Below are 16,583 nucleotides of genomic sequence, written 5' to 3' on the forward strand. Positions count from 1 at the left end.
CACATTTACTTTTCTAAACACAGTTTGTCCAGAAGGCATCTCTTGAAAATGCACACTGTTTTCTATACCATACCACTTCACTAATACACTTCAATTTAATACATTCCCATCTACTGTAAGAGCTGCCCTGTATGATCACATTCTCTGCTGTTTTGCTACAGAACAGCTCATCAAACTGGGGTTAGAAGGGCTCCTGTAAGCCAGAGTCATTCACAATCATCCTCCCTATAGGTTTTTAATGTTTTAATTTTGCTACTTTTTCTATTTTGTTTTTTGTGAGACAAAACACTGAAACGTGTACCTGGTCTTTGGAGTAGGGTGTGTCGACTCTCTGGCGGTCTCTGCAGGCCTGCAGCAGGATCTGGATGGCGTTTAGCTGCAGGAGAATCTCACAGGCCATGCTGTCAAAGAAGGTGATATTGGCCAAGGCTGCAGATGCCAGGAGGAATACTTCACCACATGAGGCACTCTCACACAACTCTGAGAGAACAAAACATCACTGACTGAGTACAGCGGTTCTAATGTAACACAACAACACAGGATTTGAAACCATGAATTTGTTCCAGTTTGAGGATGTTGTCTTTTGGCAACTAGATGATTTATTGTCTGTTCTGTATTTTTTGTAGTTAACATTAACACATCTTGTGTCTCCAAACAAGCCTTGGATAGGCCTACTAAGTCAATGGTCAGGGTTACGTTATCAGTTTCACATCCACTCACTGATGAGCGCAGTGACAATGTCGTGCATGCTCTCCAGGAAGCTGGCGAGGTGCTGTGTGGACGTGTGATGAGGTGAGGTGATCTGAGCTACAACCGCTGCTGCCTCTGCCCTGGCTGCTTCCACGCTGTTTTCATCAGTCAAGATGTCCGCCAGACACAGGATGCCATCCACCTTCAATTAGACAACATACAGTTTACACAATATAAACATGTATTTTAATGTAATGGTATATGGACAGCCATATGTTTTAGATAGACAAATAAGATGTTAAAGGAAAAGACCAGGTATACATACTGCACTAAATTAGTCAGAAGAATAGCCTACCCTGGTTAAACTTAGATGTTTGGGAACTAAAACAACTAATGAAACAACATTACCATACATTAAAACAGCTCTTAAATCTAGGCTTAGGCCAGCTGTTTCATAAACATTTTTGGTGGGGCAAGATGCAATACAAAACTCATCTGGAAACAGATTAAAAAACAGGGAAAGATCATCAGAAGGGGATTTAGGGGGTAATCTGACTCAGGACCTATATAGATTAGCTTTATCAACTTTGTTTCTGTAATAGCACAGGACTTCCCCGACAGCAACTTGGCCCCAATTTCAGAAACTGTCAGTGAGAAGATTTTTGACATTAAAGGAATTTCAGAAATCAAAATGACTCAGATCATTGACTTAAAACAAACATATGAAGCTAAGGATGTATATGGTGTGGACACTGCAAATGAAAATGAAAGAGGAAAAAAAAGAGTCACAAGCACCTCTGCCAGGTAATTAACTTATCCACTTTCCAGAGGCTATTTTCAACTGTAGCCAAAGCTGTTGTAACCAGGCCCATCAGTATAGTGCCTGTTATCTCTGAGATTGCTGAAAAATGGGTATCTGAACAACTCATTTCCATCTTAAGAACAGTCCCTTCTCCCTACACCCAATGCAGTTTGGCTTTAGAGCAAAACACTCCACTGCAATGGCCAACTGCTTCTTTGTTGAAAACATTAAATCAATCATAGAGAAGGACAGTGTTAGAGCTGTATCTACAGTACGCCTTTGAGACCTTTAACCATAACGTCCTTTTGGCTAAGCTCTCCAGGTTTAACTTCTCCCCTAATGCACTTAACTTTATGAAATCATATTTGGTAGACAGAGCCCAGTGTTTGAGAGTATACCACCAACACTTAGCTTTTATCAAGTATTCTATTGGTGTTCTCCAAGGGTTTATTCTAGGCCTGCTCTTATTTAGCCTGTACATAGATGGTCTACTAATGGTTTGCTCTGACTTTAATGTCCAGATATACACTGATGATACGGTTGTCTATGTACCTGGCAAAAACAAAGATAAAGTGTCATCAGAACTGTCTGCTGTAATTGTACAAGTTACCACGTTGCTAATTGAAACCCGCCTTCAGCTTAATGTTTGAGAAACAGTCAGTTTGCTCTTCACAAAAACACCCGAACCTCAACACAAGATCCAGACCTCACAGTCTCTGGGAAAAAAGCTTCAAATCATGTTTGCGTTTAAATACCTTGGCATAGCTGTTGACTCTGTTTCACGTCACATGTAAAAAAAGGTCACAAGGAATGTTAGATTCAATCTGGCCAATTCACAAGGCACTTAATGTCCCTTAGACTGTAGACTATGTCACTTTTCAAGGTATTATAAAATATGGCTGCTCCACAACTCCATACTTACATCATACTGAAAACCAGCCAAACTACTATCAACAACTAGACGGGATTGTCCTACTCCCAGAAGACAAAGTAGTTTCTTTTCTGCCAGTATCCCAGGATTGGAAAAATCCGCTTTTTAAGGCCTTTTAAGACTTTTTAAGGATCCACAGATACCTGATGTTACCTGGACTCCTGAATCTTTTCTCTCTTTATTCTTTAAATACCCAATAGTGTAGTTATAAATCACTTTCACTAGGATCTGTCTCCAGGCCTGACCACTGAACTGAACTCTCACTTCACATTTCATCTCAGCGCGGCAGGGTTGACAAAGCATCGGCAACATCACTGGCCATCCAGACAGTTAAGTGTCCATAGAGTCAACTTGACTGGAACTTGCAGCTCGGTCCGTAAAGTGATCACAATTAAAACACACCACTCTGATTTAATTGCCACCCCCAGGGTGAATGTGCCCGCCGAGAAACTCTTGTATATGTGACTGGCATCAATCCAGTGTGTGTGCATCATCAGGTTTGTAGATGAGCTCAGACTTCTAGAAGAGCAGCAAATTCTCTTCTGTTTAAAGAGAAGTTTGCTCATGGGGATGAGGTCATATTTATTGCATCTTTGCGTTCGAATATGTTTGTGTTTGTGTGTTGATTTGGTATTAGAGTATAGCGGCTTCAGGAAATAATAAAGATGTAGAACAGATCTTCATCCACTTGAGGGCAGTATTGCACAGTTCAGACAAACTTTACTCCAGCTGCTGATTGTTACTCTGTGTCTGCTGGCAGTCGTAATGAAGTCTTGCATATGAGTTGAAAATCAGCAGACACTGGAAATCATCTATACTATCAATTAAAATTCATAGTCCTAAACTGCAGGATCATGGTTTCTAGGGTGGAGGTTCTGGTGAAAAATCCATTATTTGATACATCAGAAATCAGATATGTTATGCTCTGTATTACAGTAATTTTTCAATCACAGTCATGATTTACAGGTCAAAAGCAAATTAATGTTTTTGATGATCGGCCAACATCAGCTCCTGAAAACAAAAGTTTAAAGACAAGCATCCAGAGTGAGGCAAACTGTCAGCCAGCCACACCTGTCAGTCTTATCTGCTGACGAGCATCAGCGCGCTGAGCTTCACAGGGCAGTACCCTATTTTTGTCTCCATGGACGTCAGCAGCACTGTGCCAGAGCGACCCACTGACGTGGAACAATCCACTCTCCACACCCCCGTTCATCTACTGTCCCCCCTCTGTTTCCCCTGTCCCTATCCACACCTCCTCCTCCTCCCCAAAATAGGATATTCCCCAACTCCTCATTTACCGTACACCGGATGTATCTCATTCAGTTTATTGTCAAGACCAACGCTCAATAACTTTTTTGCATTCTTAGGAATAACAACAAAGTTTACGATGCCATTGGAAGTTTTAACTTGATACCATCCTGTTGAAAGTATTTCAGCTTGTGGCCATAGGAAATACACTGAACTGTTTTCTGTTTCAGCAACAAAAGTGTAGAATCCTAAACCTACAAATTAATTTATTTTTAATCTCATAAATTACATTTTTCTTAAAATATGGCACATTGGAATGATTGGAACCTAGTGTCAATATGTATATGCTCCAGAAAAGCAGTGCTTTTTTTTTTTATCACATTCACCTCTCAAATTGTCACATCCAGCCTACTGTTTCTGGACTACTTGTATGACATGGCTGGTGTGTGGCAAGTCAATGGATGCGACAAGGTCAGTGCGTGCTGCACTTCAAGGAAATTTTATCCTTTAATTACATTTCACAGGCTTTCAATGTTCAGTCTGACACAATATCAGTCCTTCGTACTTATTTTTCTTAGTACATCTTGAGCAGCTTTGTTCATAATCAATACTCTTTCCATTCACCATTGTATGATTACATAATATTCCAGTAGGGATAAAGCTAAGAAGTATAGAACATCCACCAATAAGCAGTGCAGATGCATACCGGCCCCTTTTCTCAATCATCCTTCAACAGTGACAGTTGTGTTTCTCAAGCCTGAGCGATTGCTGGTGAGCGGTTGGTAGCATAGACTTGCCTGACAGCCTCTCCCCTGGGATGAGGCTGCTAATCTGGGGCGGACTTTGGTTCCTGTTAAAGAGTTTTCACACTTGGATGATTCATGCTGTCCCAGCTGCTCTATATGTGAACACAGACACCGCTGTGGCATCATTATTCGCCGGAATCAGGTTATATTTGTCTTTCGGTAAACGCTTGCTTGACACAGGTGCGTCTGTTGTTTATTTTGGTTGAATTCTCGATAGAGAACAAACAAGGACAAACAAAGAAGGATGTATCATTAGCTTCCTCTCTCCCTGTCTCACCTTATTTCCTTTAAGCACGCACAAACACAGTGAGAATTCATGTATGTCTAAATATTTGACCTGTCAGCTCAGCGGTCAGGAGGTTCCATATAATGATCTCACCACAAATCATGACTCATCGTTTGTGTATGCACTGTATTATTCTGCCATTAGATGAAAAACTTGACCTATACACCGTATGATGCTTATTTTCTCAATCTCTTAGTCTAAAATTATACAGCGCAGATTAATGGCAGTTCCCCTGCCCCCCGATGTAACTGAACTTGGTGAACTCATCCATGAAAATTTAATCAAGTAATAAATAGAAAGCTGGAGAACTCAACTACTGTAGTCAAAAGTTTCCCAAAAAAGTAACAATACAGCTACAGAAGTGAGACGCAAACAAAAACACTGTTGTTGCTAAGATTGGCAGTCCATGCCAGTTCCTACACTGCATTTTCCAACTGAGTTTGCCAGTAGAAGAGGGTACCTGCAACATGTGTATCCTCTTCCGTAACCATGAATGACCATAATGGCCAAAGGAGATCCTCCTCCTGACAGGAATTAACAGGATGTTTACAAAACGACGCTTTACCTTTCATAATCTAGCACCAGCAGCACTGGCACAAGATAATGTCATGAAATGGTAATCAAAACCAATATAGAAATTTTATTAAATTAATTTTAAGGACAGCCTATCACAATGAATAAACATACAAATGCTTTTCTTCCCTGCTAAACCTTCATTAAACCGTAGATCCTTCAATTCCATGAGCACACACTTTGTTTCTGTCCAGCCAAGCCTCCTCCTGCTGCCATTGTTGGCTCATATTCACCTGTGAAAATAAACTAGCCTCCCAGTCATAACATGGGAAGTGAGAGCATGGCTGAACGTGTACAACAGTAGACAGACTATACTGTGCTGCTGGGAAGAGGAACGGCCCTCTGTCTGAGCTACAACCTCAGCTGATAAGTGTAAACATAATCTGTCTGAACTGGTATTTTACTGGAAGTTCTGTACTTACTTGAGATTAATGTCAACTTTCTCTCTCTCTCTCTCTCTCTCTCTCTCTCTCTCTCTCTGTCTATATACACATGTATATACCCATTTTTCATTACAAGAAAATCTGGATTAGTGCTCATGTGCCATTTCCTCCAAATTTTAATTATTTTCTTTTATATCTGGCTACGAAATACAGATGTAAGGCTAACTGTTGCTCATTTATAGTTTATCTGTCAATCATCATGAAAAAAAGGCCATTATTATTATGATCTTGACTTTTGTTTTTCACCATGCCTGTTGTATATAATTTGTGTTGTGTGTGTGTATGTGTGTGTGTGTGTGTGTGTGTGTGTGTGTGTGTGTGAGAGAGAGAGAGAGAGAGAGAGAGAGAGAGAGAGAGAGAGAGAGAGAGAGAGAGATAGAGAGATAGATTAACCTTGTCCAGTTGCTTGATGCCCTCCTCCACACAGCAGATGGAGGCCACAGTCCTGAGAGCGTGAGCGTACAGGTCTCTGAAGCGGTCCTGCCTGCAGATCTTGAAGAGGGCCACCACAGCTCCTTCCTATGAAAGAAGACAAAGTAAAAATGTGTGAAATGTAGTGTTTGACTTTTTCTTTGAGACGCTGTAGAAATAAAACTGTTATTGCATGTGAATATGGATATGGTACAATGGGGCAGAAAACGTTTTTTCGTCTTTGTGCTTAACCTTGTACCTACATTTTATCTCACAAGCCTTATGTATCAAGCCTGTATTATTATTATTATTATCATTATTATTTATTATTATTATTACTTGCTTTATTTCCTCCCTTACTAAGGAGTAAATACAGGACCTGTATGCATAATGGACAGGACAGGTGTAGACTAAATATTACTATAAGATCTTTTTTTTAAACCTGTTTGGGGACGATACGAAACTATAATGGACTTTGCCTTAATCTAACACTCTACAATCCCTTTCTCTGGGGCAAAGATACAGGGTAGGCAAGACAGGACTTATCAGGACTATTTCATTTATTCACTAACAGGTAAATTCGACAAGAGGAGAAAGAAGATTATTATTTTTCTGTTTGTGAGTGTGTGTTTAATAAACATTTATACTCATTTTACAATTGATAAATTAACCTATAACATAAATTAAACCCACCTATATTGTGTATGAACAATTGTATTGCCACTGGTGACCTGGTCTCTTGTGGTTTTTCATCCTATGTAGTAATTTTGCAGTCTTTACGTTTTACTAAAAACAATAAAAAAATTACAACGATTAATCACACAAACTGCAGTATGCACAGGGTTCAAAGCTACAGCAAGACACAGGATTCAACAGTATTTCTTGAGGACAGTGTACTGCTAAATTTGTGTTGATCCTGTCCTGCCATTTCAGAGTCACGCCATGCTTATTAAACAGCATTCAGCCTGAGGTTGAGCTCATATGCCTGCCATTCATTTGCTTTTTTTTGCTGTTCTTTTATCCATCAGTATTATTAGTACATTCATGACATAAGTTTGTGTCTGTTACATCAACTTCATACAGTCTGGCTCACTGATGGCCACACCCGCAGTTTATATGCCCAGAAACAGGAAACAGAAAAGAAACCTATTTCAGTCACAATCAAGCAGACTGTATGATGTCTCAACTCTGTCTCCTAGAAATTAGGTTTATATACAACTGGCTTACAATAGTAATATGTTTTGAAAGAAATTAATCAGTAAAATATTCTTTGACAGTGTATTTCATTTGTTTTCTGCCAAAATATCCAGTCTTGCAATATGCACTTATAGTGACTGCCTACAGTGTTACTAAACTGCTTTTTATTGTTGTGTGTTTAGACACTGGCAGCACTTGGTTATGGTTAGGGAAAGATTAATTGAGAAAAAGTGTGCAGACAATGTGTGCATGAACATTTAAGCGAAACCACAATCTTACCCTCTTCTTACCCAAAGCTTTCATTGCCTAAACCACAGACGAGACTCAGGATGTGAACCCTGGTCTCATGGAGTCAACATCCTGCGTTTTATATGCCCACCATCCACCCATTGTGGTAGATAAATGTAGGGCTTCATTCACACACTGCTGTCTGTGAATATGGGCAGCAATTACATTTTACAGCAAAACATAATTGGGGAAATAACTTTTAGGAGACAGGGTTGCATATTCATATATTGTTAATGTAAAAACTGTTGCATAATGAGCTACTTGTGTAGATTTTTGTTTTCTTTATTTGTCTAGTGGACACTGTGTTTTGTGCAATTAGCTCATCATAAGTTAATGCAGACAAAAAGGTGGCTAGGTTTTAGAAAGCAATTTCATTGAGAGTACAGCTCTTTTGAGACTTTCACAGGCCTGACATTAAGCTTCACCAAATTATACATCGCACGTCATAGTCAGCTCTTGTCTTGAAGCACACATGATTTTGCAAAATGATGGATCAAATTGCTCCTGTTCTGTGAGAGCCAACAGGTCCCTCAGATCTAAGCCAACAGCAGCATGCTGGTTTTAAAGAGTCCAGGAGACCCGAAATGACCGATGGATTTGGCCAGCTTTACTTAGCAAGCCTGCCAAACACAGAACATATCAAATGGCTCACACAATCTATCAAGTCAAATAAAAACAGCCAAAATATACATATTTCATGAATGGAAAACACTGGGCAGAAAAAAAGATGATTCGCTAGCCATAATAGCTGAGCATTTTCTGTTGGATTATGCTTGGTGTAAACAAACAAAAATAGCTCCTGTATTGGCTCCATGTCTACACTAAAGCACCCCTCTGACAAAAAACACTTGCAGGTATTGAATTCTATTCAGCGTGGAGATAGATAGAATTACCTGGAGGAAGACGAAGCTGGTAACTACCACCATTATCCTAATAAGGCCATTATACTGGGCTGGCATGTCTCATATGCTGCAAAAGGCCATGTTGCTGGGGCTTGGAGTGAATAATCATCCTGCCCTCCAGTCTGACCGCTGTTCCCTGTTCGCTGCCTACGCAATATCGTTACACCATACCTGGAAGAACTGCCGGCACACTGACAGACAGTTTTCAGTAAACCTTTCGAAACTCCAGAGAGGCTCGCAGGGTAATTCAAGCTGTGTTTGGGAAGCGATGAAGAGGCTGTTGATCCTGTTGCTTTTTCTGTGATGCAAATGTTGCTTTAGCTTTCATGTTTCATGTTTAGAGTAAGTCTGTGGAGAATCTCCAAATGGTCTAATGTACATTTGAGCTTTAGTTCTTTGGTTGTAATTGATCATTTGGTCATATTTTTTTACTTTAAAGATAAAAATGTTTAATTGTCTAAGCTTAGTTAGCTTAATACTGCTCCTGGATATCAAAGATTTCCAGAAACACTGTAACACCACCACAAATAAAACTATGACACCTTTTCATGTATATCTACATTTGTCTGTTCTAAGGTTTGAGGACTGTATTTCAAACTTTAATTTCACTCGGGCTTGCCTTTACGGTCAAAATACTATATCTCTACCCACCTGAATGTGACAGATTCATCTTAACAGAACTTAGGATCTTAGAATAAAAATTAAAAACTATTGCATAATTTTGTCTCTTGTTGTTGTTAATGTTGGGATGGATTACCGTGACATTTGGTACAGATATCCACTGTGCACATGAGATGAATGCTATGACTTTGGTGATCCACTGACTTTTCCTCTAGCACCATCACAAGGTTCACATTTTTGGCCAACGTGCACAATAGCAGCACCCTGACTCTGTTTGACCTGAATGGATCTGAACCTTAATAAGTGTCAGTGGTAACACCTGGGTTTACCCGTACTATATCATGTCAAAATGGCTGCTGTGAAAAAGGTCTATTGTAACGACATTAGAGATCCCTTGACTGTCTGGAATCTAGTGCCATCATAAGGTCATAATTTCAGTTTGTTGAATACTGTGGTTTACAAAATACCTCTAAAGCTAATCAGTTGTTTGGACATAAAATAAATAAATTTAGAAATGGATCTATTTGTTTCATCTTTCCAAACTTTTTCCTGCTTTATTTTTCATAGATTGTTGTTGGTCGTTTCTTTCCCTTCCTCATCAAACAACTTGCAGTTCTATTGTTTCCACTGACTTCATCCTCATTCCGTCAATGAAGCCCATAGAACAAATTTGTTCTCACACTCATGCATTTCAGTACTTGCTGCACTAACATGATCATGTGAAACTTGACTACTCGTCTAAAAATGCCTCTCTGTGGGTTTGCATGTATGCTGGCCTACACAGCGTGTAATTTCCTTCCATCTCATAATTTTCTGAAATAAACTCTGTGCTCTGGTCTGTTGTACTTGCTAACACAATGTCTGCAGTTTCTTGAGGTGCAAGAGGTTGCAGTCAGTTTACTTCTTGACTTGCAAACAAAACAAAAAGATTGCCAGTAAAAGTTAAATCAATTTCTCAAGGACCTCTTTGTATTATCTTTACACTTGTTACACAAAGAAAAACACTTCATTTGGGTATGAGATACAAAGGGCATGAGAGAGACAAGGATAATTTCATCCGTTGTACTGTATTTCTAAATGCCTCTGCCCTCTCTTCCCACATAGTTTTGATGACACACTGCCTCGGAGCAGGCCTTAGTTATTGCCATGTCATGCTCTCACAACCTGCAGTCTAAAGCCTTCAGTTAGAGGAGCCAGGACACACACGACGAGCCAACATGGACACATTTAGGTCAGTATCCATCATGACATTAGGTACACACTGAGACAGCAAACTCACTTGCACATCATGAAATAGCCACTCTCTAATATTCCAGCTGCTGTTCGATTTATGAGGTGGCACAGCTCTGAATTGGACTTCTGTCTCCTCAGAGGCCAAAGACATGCAGCTCAAGTAAAAAAATGAGAATCTAAATTACCTGGAAGAAAGGAACATATATTGAAAGTCTTTTTTAGATAACTATGTGAAATGTGAAACATCTATTTTTTTTTTGTTTTGTCATTATGTGTGTGTCATTAAGTAAAGGCAGATATGGATGGTGTTTGGCAATAATTTGTATGATTTGTTTTGACCTGCTTGGCGTATCACATGGGCGCAGTCACGATTATGTGATTAGTCACGGTCTGATTCTAAATTACAGAAACATGCACACATACACAGCAGAATGAAACATTAGAAATGTTTTGGAAACATGAATTTGTGCTCTCTTTTCATTATTATTGTGCATACATATGCAAACAATTTAAATAATTCATCCACAAGTAAATTAAACAACCATTTAAGTAAGTATATAATTTATTTATCTCCCACAGAAAGTTTCTCACTTATTTGCCATAATCTGTTTAAATGTAATTTATCACAAAGCTTATTAAAAGCTGCGATAACCAATATTTTTATATTAGAAATTGATCAAATCACTACTTGTATGTGAAAGGAGTCACTTGTAGAGACAAATTCAAAGATAGTTATTACTGGACACTGCCTCTCAGTGCTAAGATGTTTTTTAAGCGTCTTTCAGCTCATCGTTTTGGTTTTACGACGTACAACTTTACAGTTTTTGTTCAGTCTGACCAATCTCATATTTGCAGTTTCCAGCAGCAAGCAGAAGTTTTCTATAAAAAAAACTCTGATAAACCCACTGTGTGCTACACGTCCAGCACCAGAGCCAGATACCACAGGAGTTAGTGGAGACCAAAACAGAATTAAAAAGAGCAAGTGCATATTGAACTTACATTCACCTGGTGGCCAGAAACATAACTCAAGACAAATTATGTGTGAATCTGCTAACATGTCTCTCATCAACTTTATATGGTGATAATTATAAGTGTGTTTCCAGCTACTCAACCAAAAAAATCTATGAATGTAGCTATAAGTACCTAAATCTATCACTAGTTACACTTTAATGTTTATTATACTCTGCTGACAGATAGATTATTTTTGTAACATTTCAATAGCTTATTACTTGAGAATCAGCAACTGTTTTCTGATATCACACCACTTCGGTTAGGTTTAGGCACAAAAAACATCTTGGTTCAGGTTTGTTCATGAATTGTACACATATGTGCACATATACTCTATAGATTATGAGTTAAACAAACAGACAAATGTAAACAGTTTAAATGTTACAAATACTCTATCTGTAGGCAGGTTATTAATTTTGACAATTCACAAAGTATGAATTTGAAGATTACATTTAAATACTTATAAAAACCCAGGGGATGACAGTATGTCAAACCTAACAACAAGCCTGTCATGAAAGTTGATGTATTAGCAACAAATAATGAGCAACATGGGCAAAAGCATGCACTGTTGTCATAATGCTAGCTAGATGGATGTAAAACACAAGTTAATACCTAATTACAACACAGTACTCTAATTTTCCCTGAGGAGCTGCCACCACCTTTAACTGCCTGGTATCCATTATGCTTTTCAAATTAAACACTTCCCATCTTACAGCAGAATGAAACCAAGAGAAGAAAAAAAACTCAAATCTGAAAACATATTTAACCCTGGATATACACAATGATTCATTTCTATTTATCATGCTGCCTGCTTCAGTACCGCACATCTAACGTAGCTCCCTTCTCCTCTCCATATGAAGCACCTCAATCACTAAAAACTGTCTATCAACAGCAACACTGTTAAAGAGATGGAGAAGGCGGAAATATTAGGTGCCCACGCATGTGTAGAATAGAGCCATGTTATTCAGTAACCCTCCACCTTCTTTCACAGTATGGACCTACGGTTGTGTGTGATAAAGTGTGAGTTTACTGCTTTCTGCATATGTTGCTGTATCTAAATGGTTATTTGTGGATTGGATGTGACTGACTAGTATATTGGTAAATTCTATGTTCGTCACCTTGCTTGTTTTCCCTGAGACTTCAGATACAATATTGTGTATAAGTGGACAGTGTACATGGTTTGTTAAATTGTTTCTTTATTATGTAGTCCTCTATAATTCCTAGGGTGCATATTTGTTTTGTATGATGTTACGTATCGAAACTGTATGTTTTTTCTGTTTATGTGTAGAAAACCATAACTGTCAAGTCTGATGATCTTCTATTGCTCTACATATGTGCATAGTAGCAATAAACATCAGTTGTCCCTCCTACATCTTTATCGATGTGCCATGGTGATGTTCAATTTCCTGTGAACCAATCCTATAGAAAGATTTTACAGCATGAGTAAAGCCAGCAAGCTGCGGAAAATGATAATGAGTGAAGAGCTCGGATATGAGCCAGAAGATACGCACTAGTACTGTAAAGGGTGTGTATGTGAGAGTGTGACAGACAGACTGGCGCTAGCTAATTAATTCAGATGGCAGGTGGAGGATGTTTTGTATTGGGTATTCATTAGCAGCCATTGACAGGCAGGTTTACTTCAGACACCTCTCTGAGGGCTCGACCAGCAGCACTACAGAGGGAGTTAGGTAAGGTGGAGCGGATTGAAAGGTAAAGATGCCTGAGCAATCTGCATTTGTGATCAATGCTTACTCCTAATGGGAGCTGACAGTATTGATCCAAAAATCTGGCAGTAAAGGAGGAGTGTGTGTTATTATATGTGTGTGCGGGCCATCAGGAAGAGTCTTATCAAGAGTATCCTGGAAGCAGTTGGCTAACTAATGTGCAATTGCGACTTGCTGTCTGGTCTGTCTTGTCTTATCTCACAGTGAAATGGCTTTTTAGAGGCATGTATAAAGAGATAGCTGCAGGTCTGCATGATGAGCACTGGCAAAAGGTGGAGCTGATCATAGCAGGGGTGTGTCTAGAATGAAGCAAGGGGTGGAGATGCAATATCAAATGCAGCTGCCTCTTCCAAAGACTGGGTGGGGGGGCTGTGTGAAAATTGCAAACCTAAGAACATAATACATCATGCTGCTGATTTGTCACTGACGTCAGGATCTCCGACCTCACAGGTTTTTGCACAATGAAATGCGTCAGTGGTTCATTTCAGACAGATACATTTCAGTGCGTGTTGGCAGTCCCAATCTTGCTCCACCCAAATGACCAGGGTGGTGTAAACCATTGTTAGCAGCACAGAGGCAGTACAGTGTCCACTATGTCCACAGTACCTTGGCAATGATGCTGCAGAGCTGAGGTCCATCCTGGGTGAGGGACAGCAGGTTGCTAATGGCACTGCCGATGGTGTGAACATTGTCTGATGAGTCAATCTGTTTGATCAGGACCTGCACGGAAGAGCAAACATTGCCTAATTTTTATCACGGACGAAATGCAATTCACATTGTCAGTAGCTTTTGCCTTTAAATAGTGTTTAGGTATCTTTAAAGTTGTTTTTTTTAAAGACACTAATTTATTTAGTTATTTTAGTTAATTAGTTATTTTTCTGTAATCATAGCATCTTTCAAATGATCCTCACAAGTGAAGTTAAAAAAATTATTACTTTCCATGAAGATCCAAGAACTTCCAAGATTAAGTTATTAAACCTATAAATAGTAATAAATGCTGTGTCTATTAACTCTGTCTCGCTGAAGATGATGTAGTCCTGTCCTGCATGTTTACATATCATTTCAACCTTTTATACTCCAAGTGAAAGAACTGGGTAACATTGTTTTGCACGTGCACCTGAGGCTTAGTTAAAAAATTGGCACTGATAGCCTCAATTCCAACACTTGACAGAAGACATGTGAAGGGGCTAAAATAGAAATACATTTCTACATATAGAAGGAATATATTGGATGAATATCTCAGAGCTGGGGGTTATAATTCATTTGCATACCCGAATCTCATTGGCTAAAGCCATGTCAATCATGTTGCTGAAGGAATCGCTGACATCTGTAAGGATCTCATGGATGGCCTCCCTCATGGACTTCAGGAAGAATTCATCATCAGTGTGAAGGCACCTGTAGGCAAAAGGACATTTTAAATTATGTTCCACATAAACATACTTTTCTCATTTTTTCCTATGATTGTCTGTTAGCCTTTTAGAGTTTTACCTCTCTGTAATATTGGTCAGCTCCATACATTTTTCCAGCAGAGATTTCTCATACTGCAACAAAAGAAAAAGAAGAAACATAGAATGCTGTGATAAAACACATACAAAGGAACACACAGATGAAGATAAATGGCTTTGTGATTGTTTATGCTATAAAGATAAATGAGAAAAAAAAACAATCTGCAATCAGCAGAGCAGCCCCATGAAACAATATAGCAAGACCAGAATGTGCTCTTTACACATTGTTGCTGTTTTGTCTTGTTATTAACTTATGGCACTGTCATCTGCCTGGCCTTTGAGATCAAAAGGTTTTCAAAACCTGAGGGACACAGCATCATTGTTGATTATTTGTCTGCAAAGATCTGATCACTTTAGAATCTAATTTGCAAGTTTCGTGTACAATGGCCCTAAGAACTCAACCCGCTACAACTTAAAAAAGAAATGAAACAAGCTTTTGCCATAATCACTGATGACTGATATCAATATATTCATGGAGGAAATATGATTACAACTTTTTCACTGCATGAATTTGAAGATTTTTTTAGTTTTGCAGTGACACTGCAGTTGATGGCTTTTGGACTTTATAATGTTAGAGTTGTGAGCCAAAGCAAGATATAAATCATTCTAAAATTAGACTTTTTTATTTTTACAGCATGAAAAAATGTTGTGTCAGGAAGTTTCAGTGCCTGTTTTTAAAACTTCAGCGCATTATCTTCCTTTGTAGCTTCCTACTTTGTGACTTTGATGTTTTAAAAGCTTCAATAAACACCAAACTGTCTTCACATGCCAAGTCACCTTCTGCATCTCAGGTGGTGTGCTTCGGGCGGCGCTGTACTCATGCACCAGTGAACGCACGTGGCAGTTGGCCCTTACGGCTGTGCTGTGGACCCTCTGCCAGCGTCCTTTCTCCAGTCGCTGGAACATCTTCCCTAATTCCGTGCTGACCACCAGCGCTCGGCGAAGGAGTGTCTGCAGGTTGTTTCTGGCCACGTGGTCCCCTGCACCGACCCCGGAGGCAACAATCAGCTCTCCCTGCTGAGAGTCCTCCTCCACCCCGATGGGTTTGGCCTGGAGGACACACATACACTCTACCTCGGTCATGTGGCGGAGGTCCTCCATCCAGCGCTGGACTGAGTCGACCTGGAGAGACTGCATGCGGGTACTGTGAAAGAAATGAACACAGAAAGATAAAGCAAGTCAGAGATGAAGATGGGTGATTTAACATCAGGATGCTTGTTTCCTGCATTTATCTGATTATCTGATTATCTTTATATATACTCTGTTTGCATGTGTTTATAATGATGACCTAGTTGGATACATAGATTCGACCTCATCTGATGAAAATTCAGCTTCCTGCTTCTGAATTGATCTGGTGATAGGAAATCAACATAAATTGACTGGTTTCATAGAATTTGCTTATTATTGTTATAAAAATGAAAAGTACAAATTACTGCACAAACCGAACTACATGCATTGCAACAAATCTACACGTATCATACAGATACTTATGTTGAGGACTGTATTGTATGAGATCTGGGAAGTCATTTGTGCTGACTGGCCTGCTGACTTAAGCCTGAACTGATTTATATGAGAAAACTTTGCCTCCTCCACAAGAAACAACATGCTTAATCAGTAGAAAACTAAGGAAGTGGTTACTCATAAATTCAAACTGGTTATGAGGACAATGACAGATCATTTAACTTGGCTGTGCCACCCTCGTCCTTTCTGTATTTCATTCATCCTTCTCTTTCCAATTATTTCTTCAATTTTATTAGAAAGTAAAGGTTATAGTACAGATTTGGAATGACAAAACTAAACAATAAGAGATATTTGATATTTGAGGAGTTTTGAGGATGATGCTTTTTTATAATCACCTGCTGCAAAAAAACTGATAGTATTGAGTCCTATGGGGACATGACCCAACTTCTCACTT

General features: G+C 39.2%; 1 protein-coding gene across 4 annotated transcripts in view; it reads right to left on the reverse strand.

Moving 5' to 3' along the window:
- The window catches only part of LOC127353380 (protein inscuteable homolog), a 53,673-nt gene that overhangs the window by 4,827 nt on the left and 32,263 nt on the right, over nucleotides 1-16,583 (reverse strand). For all 4 annotated transcript variants that reach the window (XM_051382571.1, XM_051382568.1, XM_051382570.1 and 1 more), the window contains 7 exons: nucleotides 15,446-15,812; nucleotides 14,652-14,704; nucleotides 14,435-14,558; nucleotides 13,770-13,883; nucleotides 6,173-6,298; nucleotides 721-892; nucleotides 302-480 (listed from right to left, as the gene is read on the reverse strand). In XM_051382571.1, coding sequence (XP_051238531.1) covers nucleotides 302-480; nucleotides 721-892; nucleotides 6,173-6,298; nucleotides 13,770-13,883; nucleotides 14,435-14,558; nucleotides 14,652-14,704; nucleotides 15,446-15,805 — 1,128 coding nt within the window. In that variant the 5' untranslated portion in view covers nucleotides 15,806-15,812. The remainder of the gene's footprint in view (nucleotides 1-301; nucleotides 481-720; nucleotides 893-6,172; nucleotides 6,299-13,769; nucleotides 13,884-14,434; nucleotides 14,559-14,651; nucleotides 14,705-15,445; nucleotides 15,813-16,583) is intronic.

The sequence above is a fragment of the Dicentrarchus labrax genome, unplaced genomic scaffold (assembly GCF_905237075.1).
Source record: "Dicentrarchus labrax unplaced genomic scaffold, dlabrax2021, whole genome shotgun sequence".
Taxonomy (NCBI): domain Eukaryota; kingdom Metazoa; phylum Chordata; class Actinopteri; family Moronidae; genus Dicentrarchus; species Dicentrarchus labrax.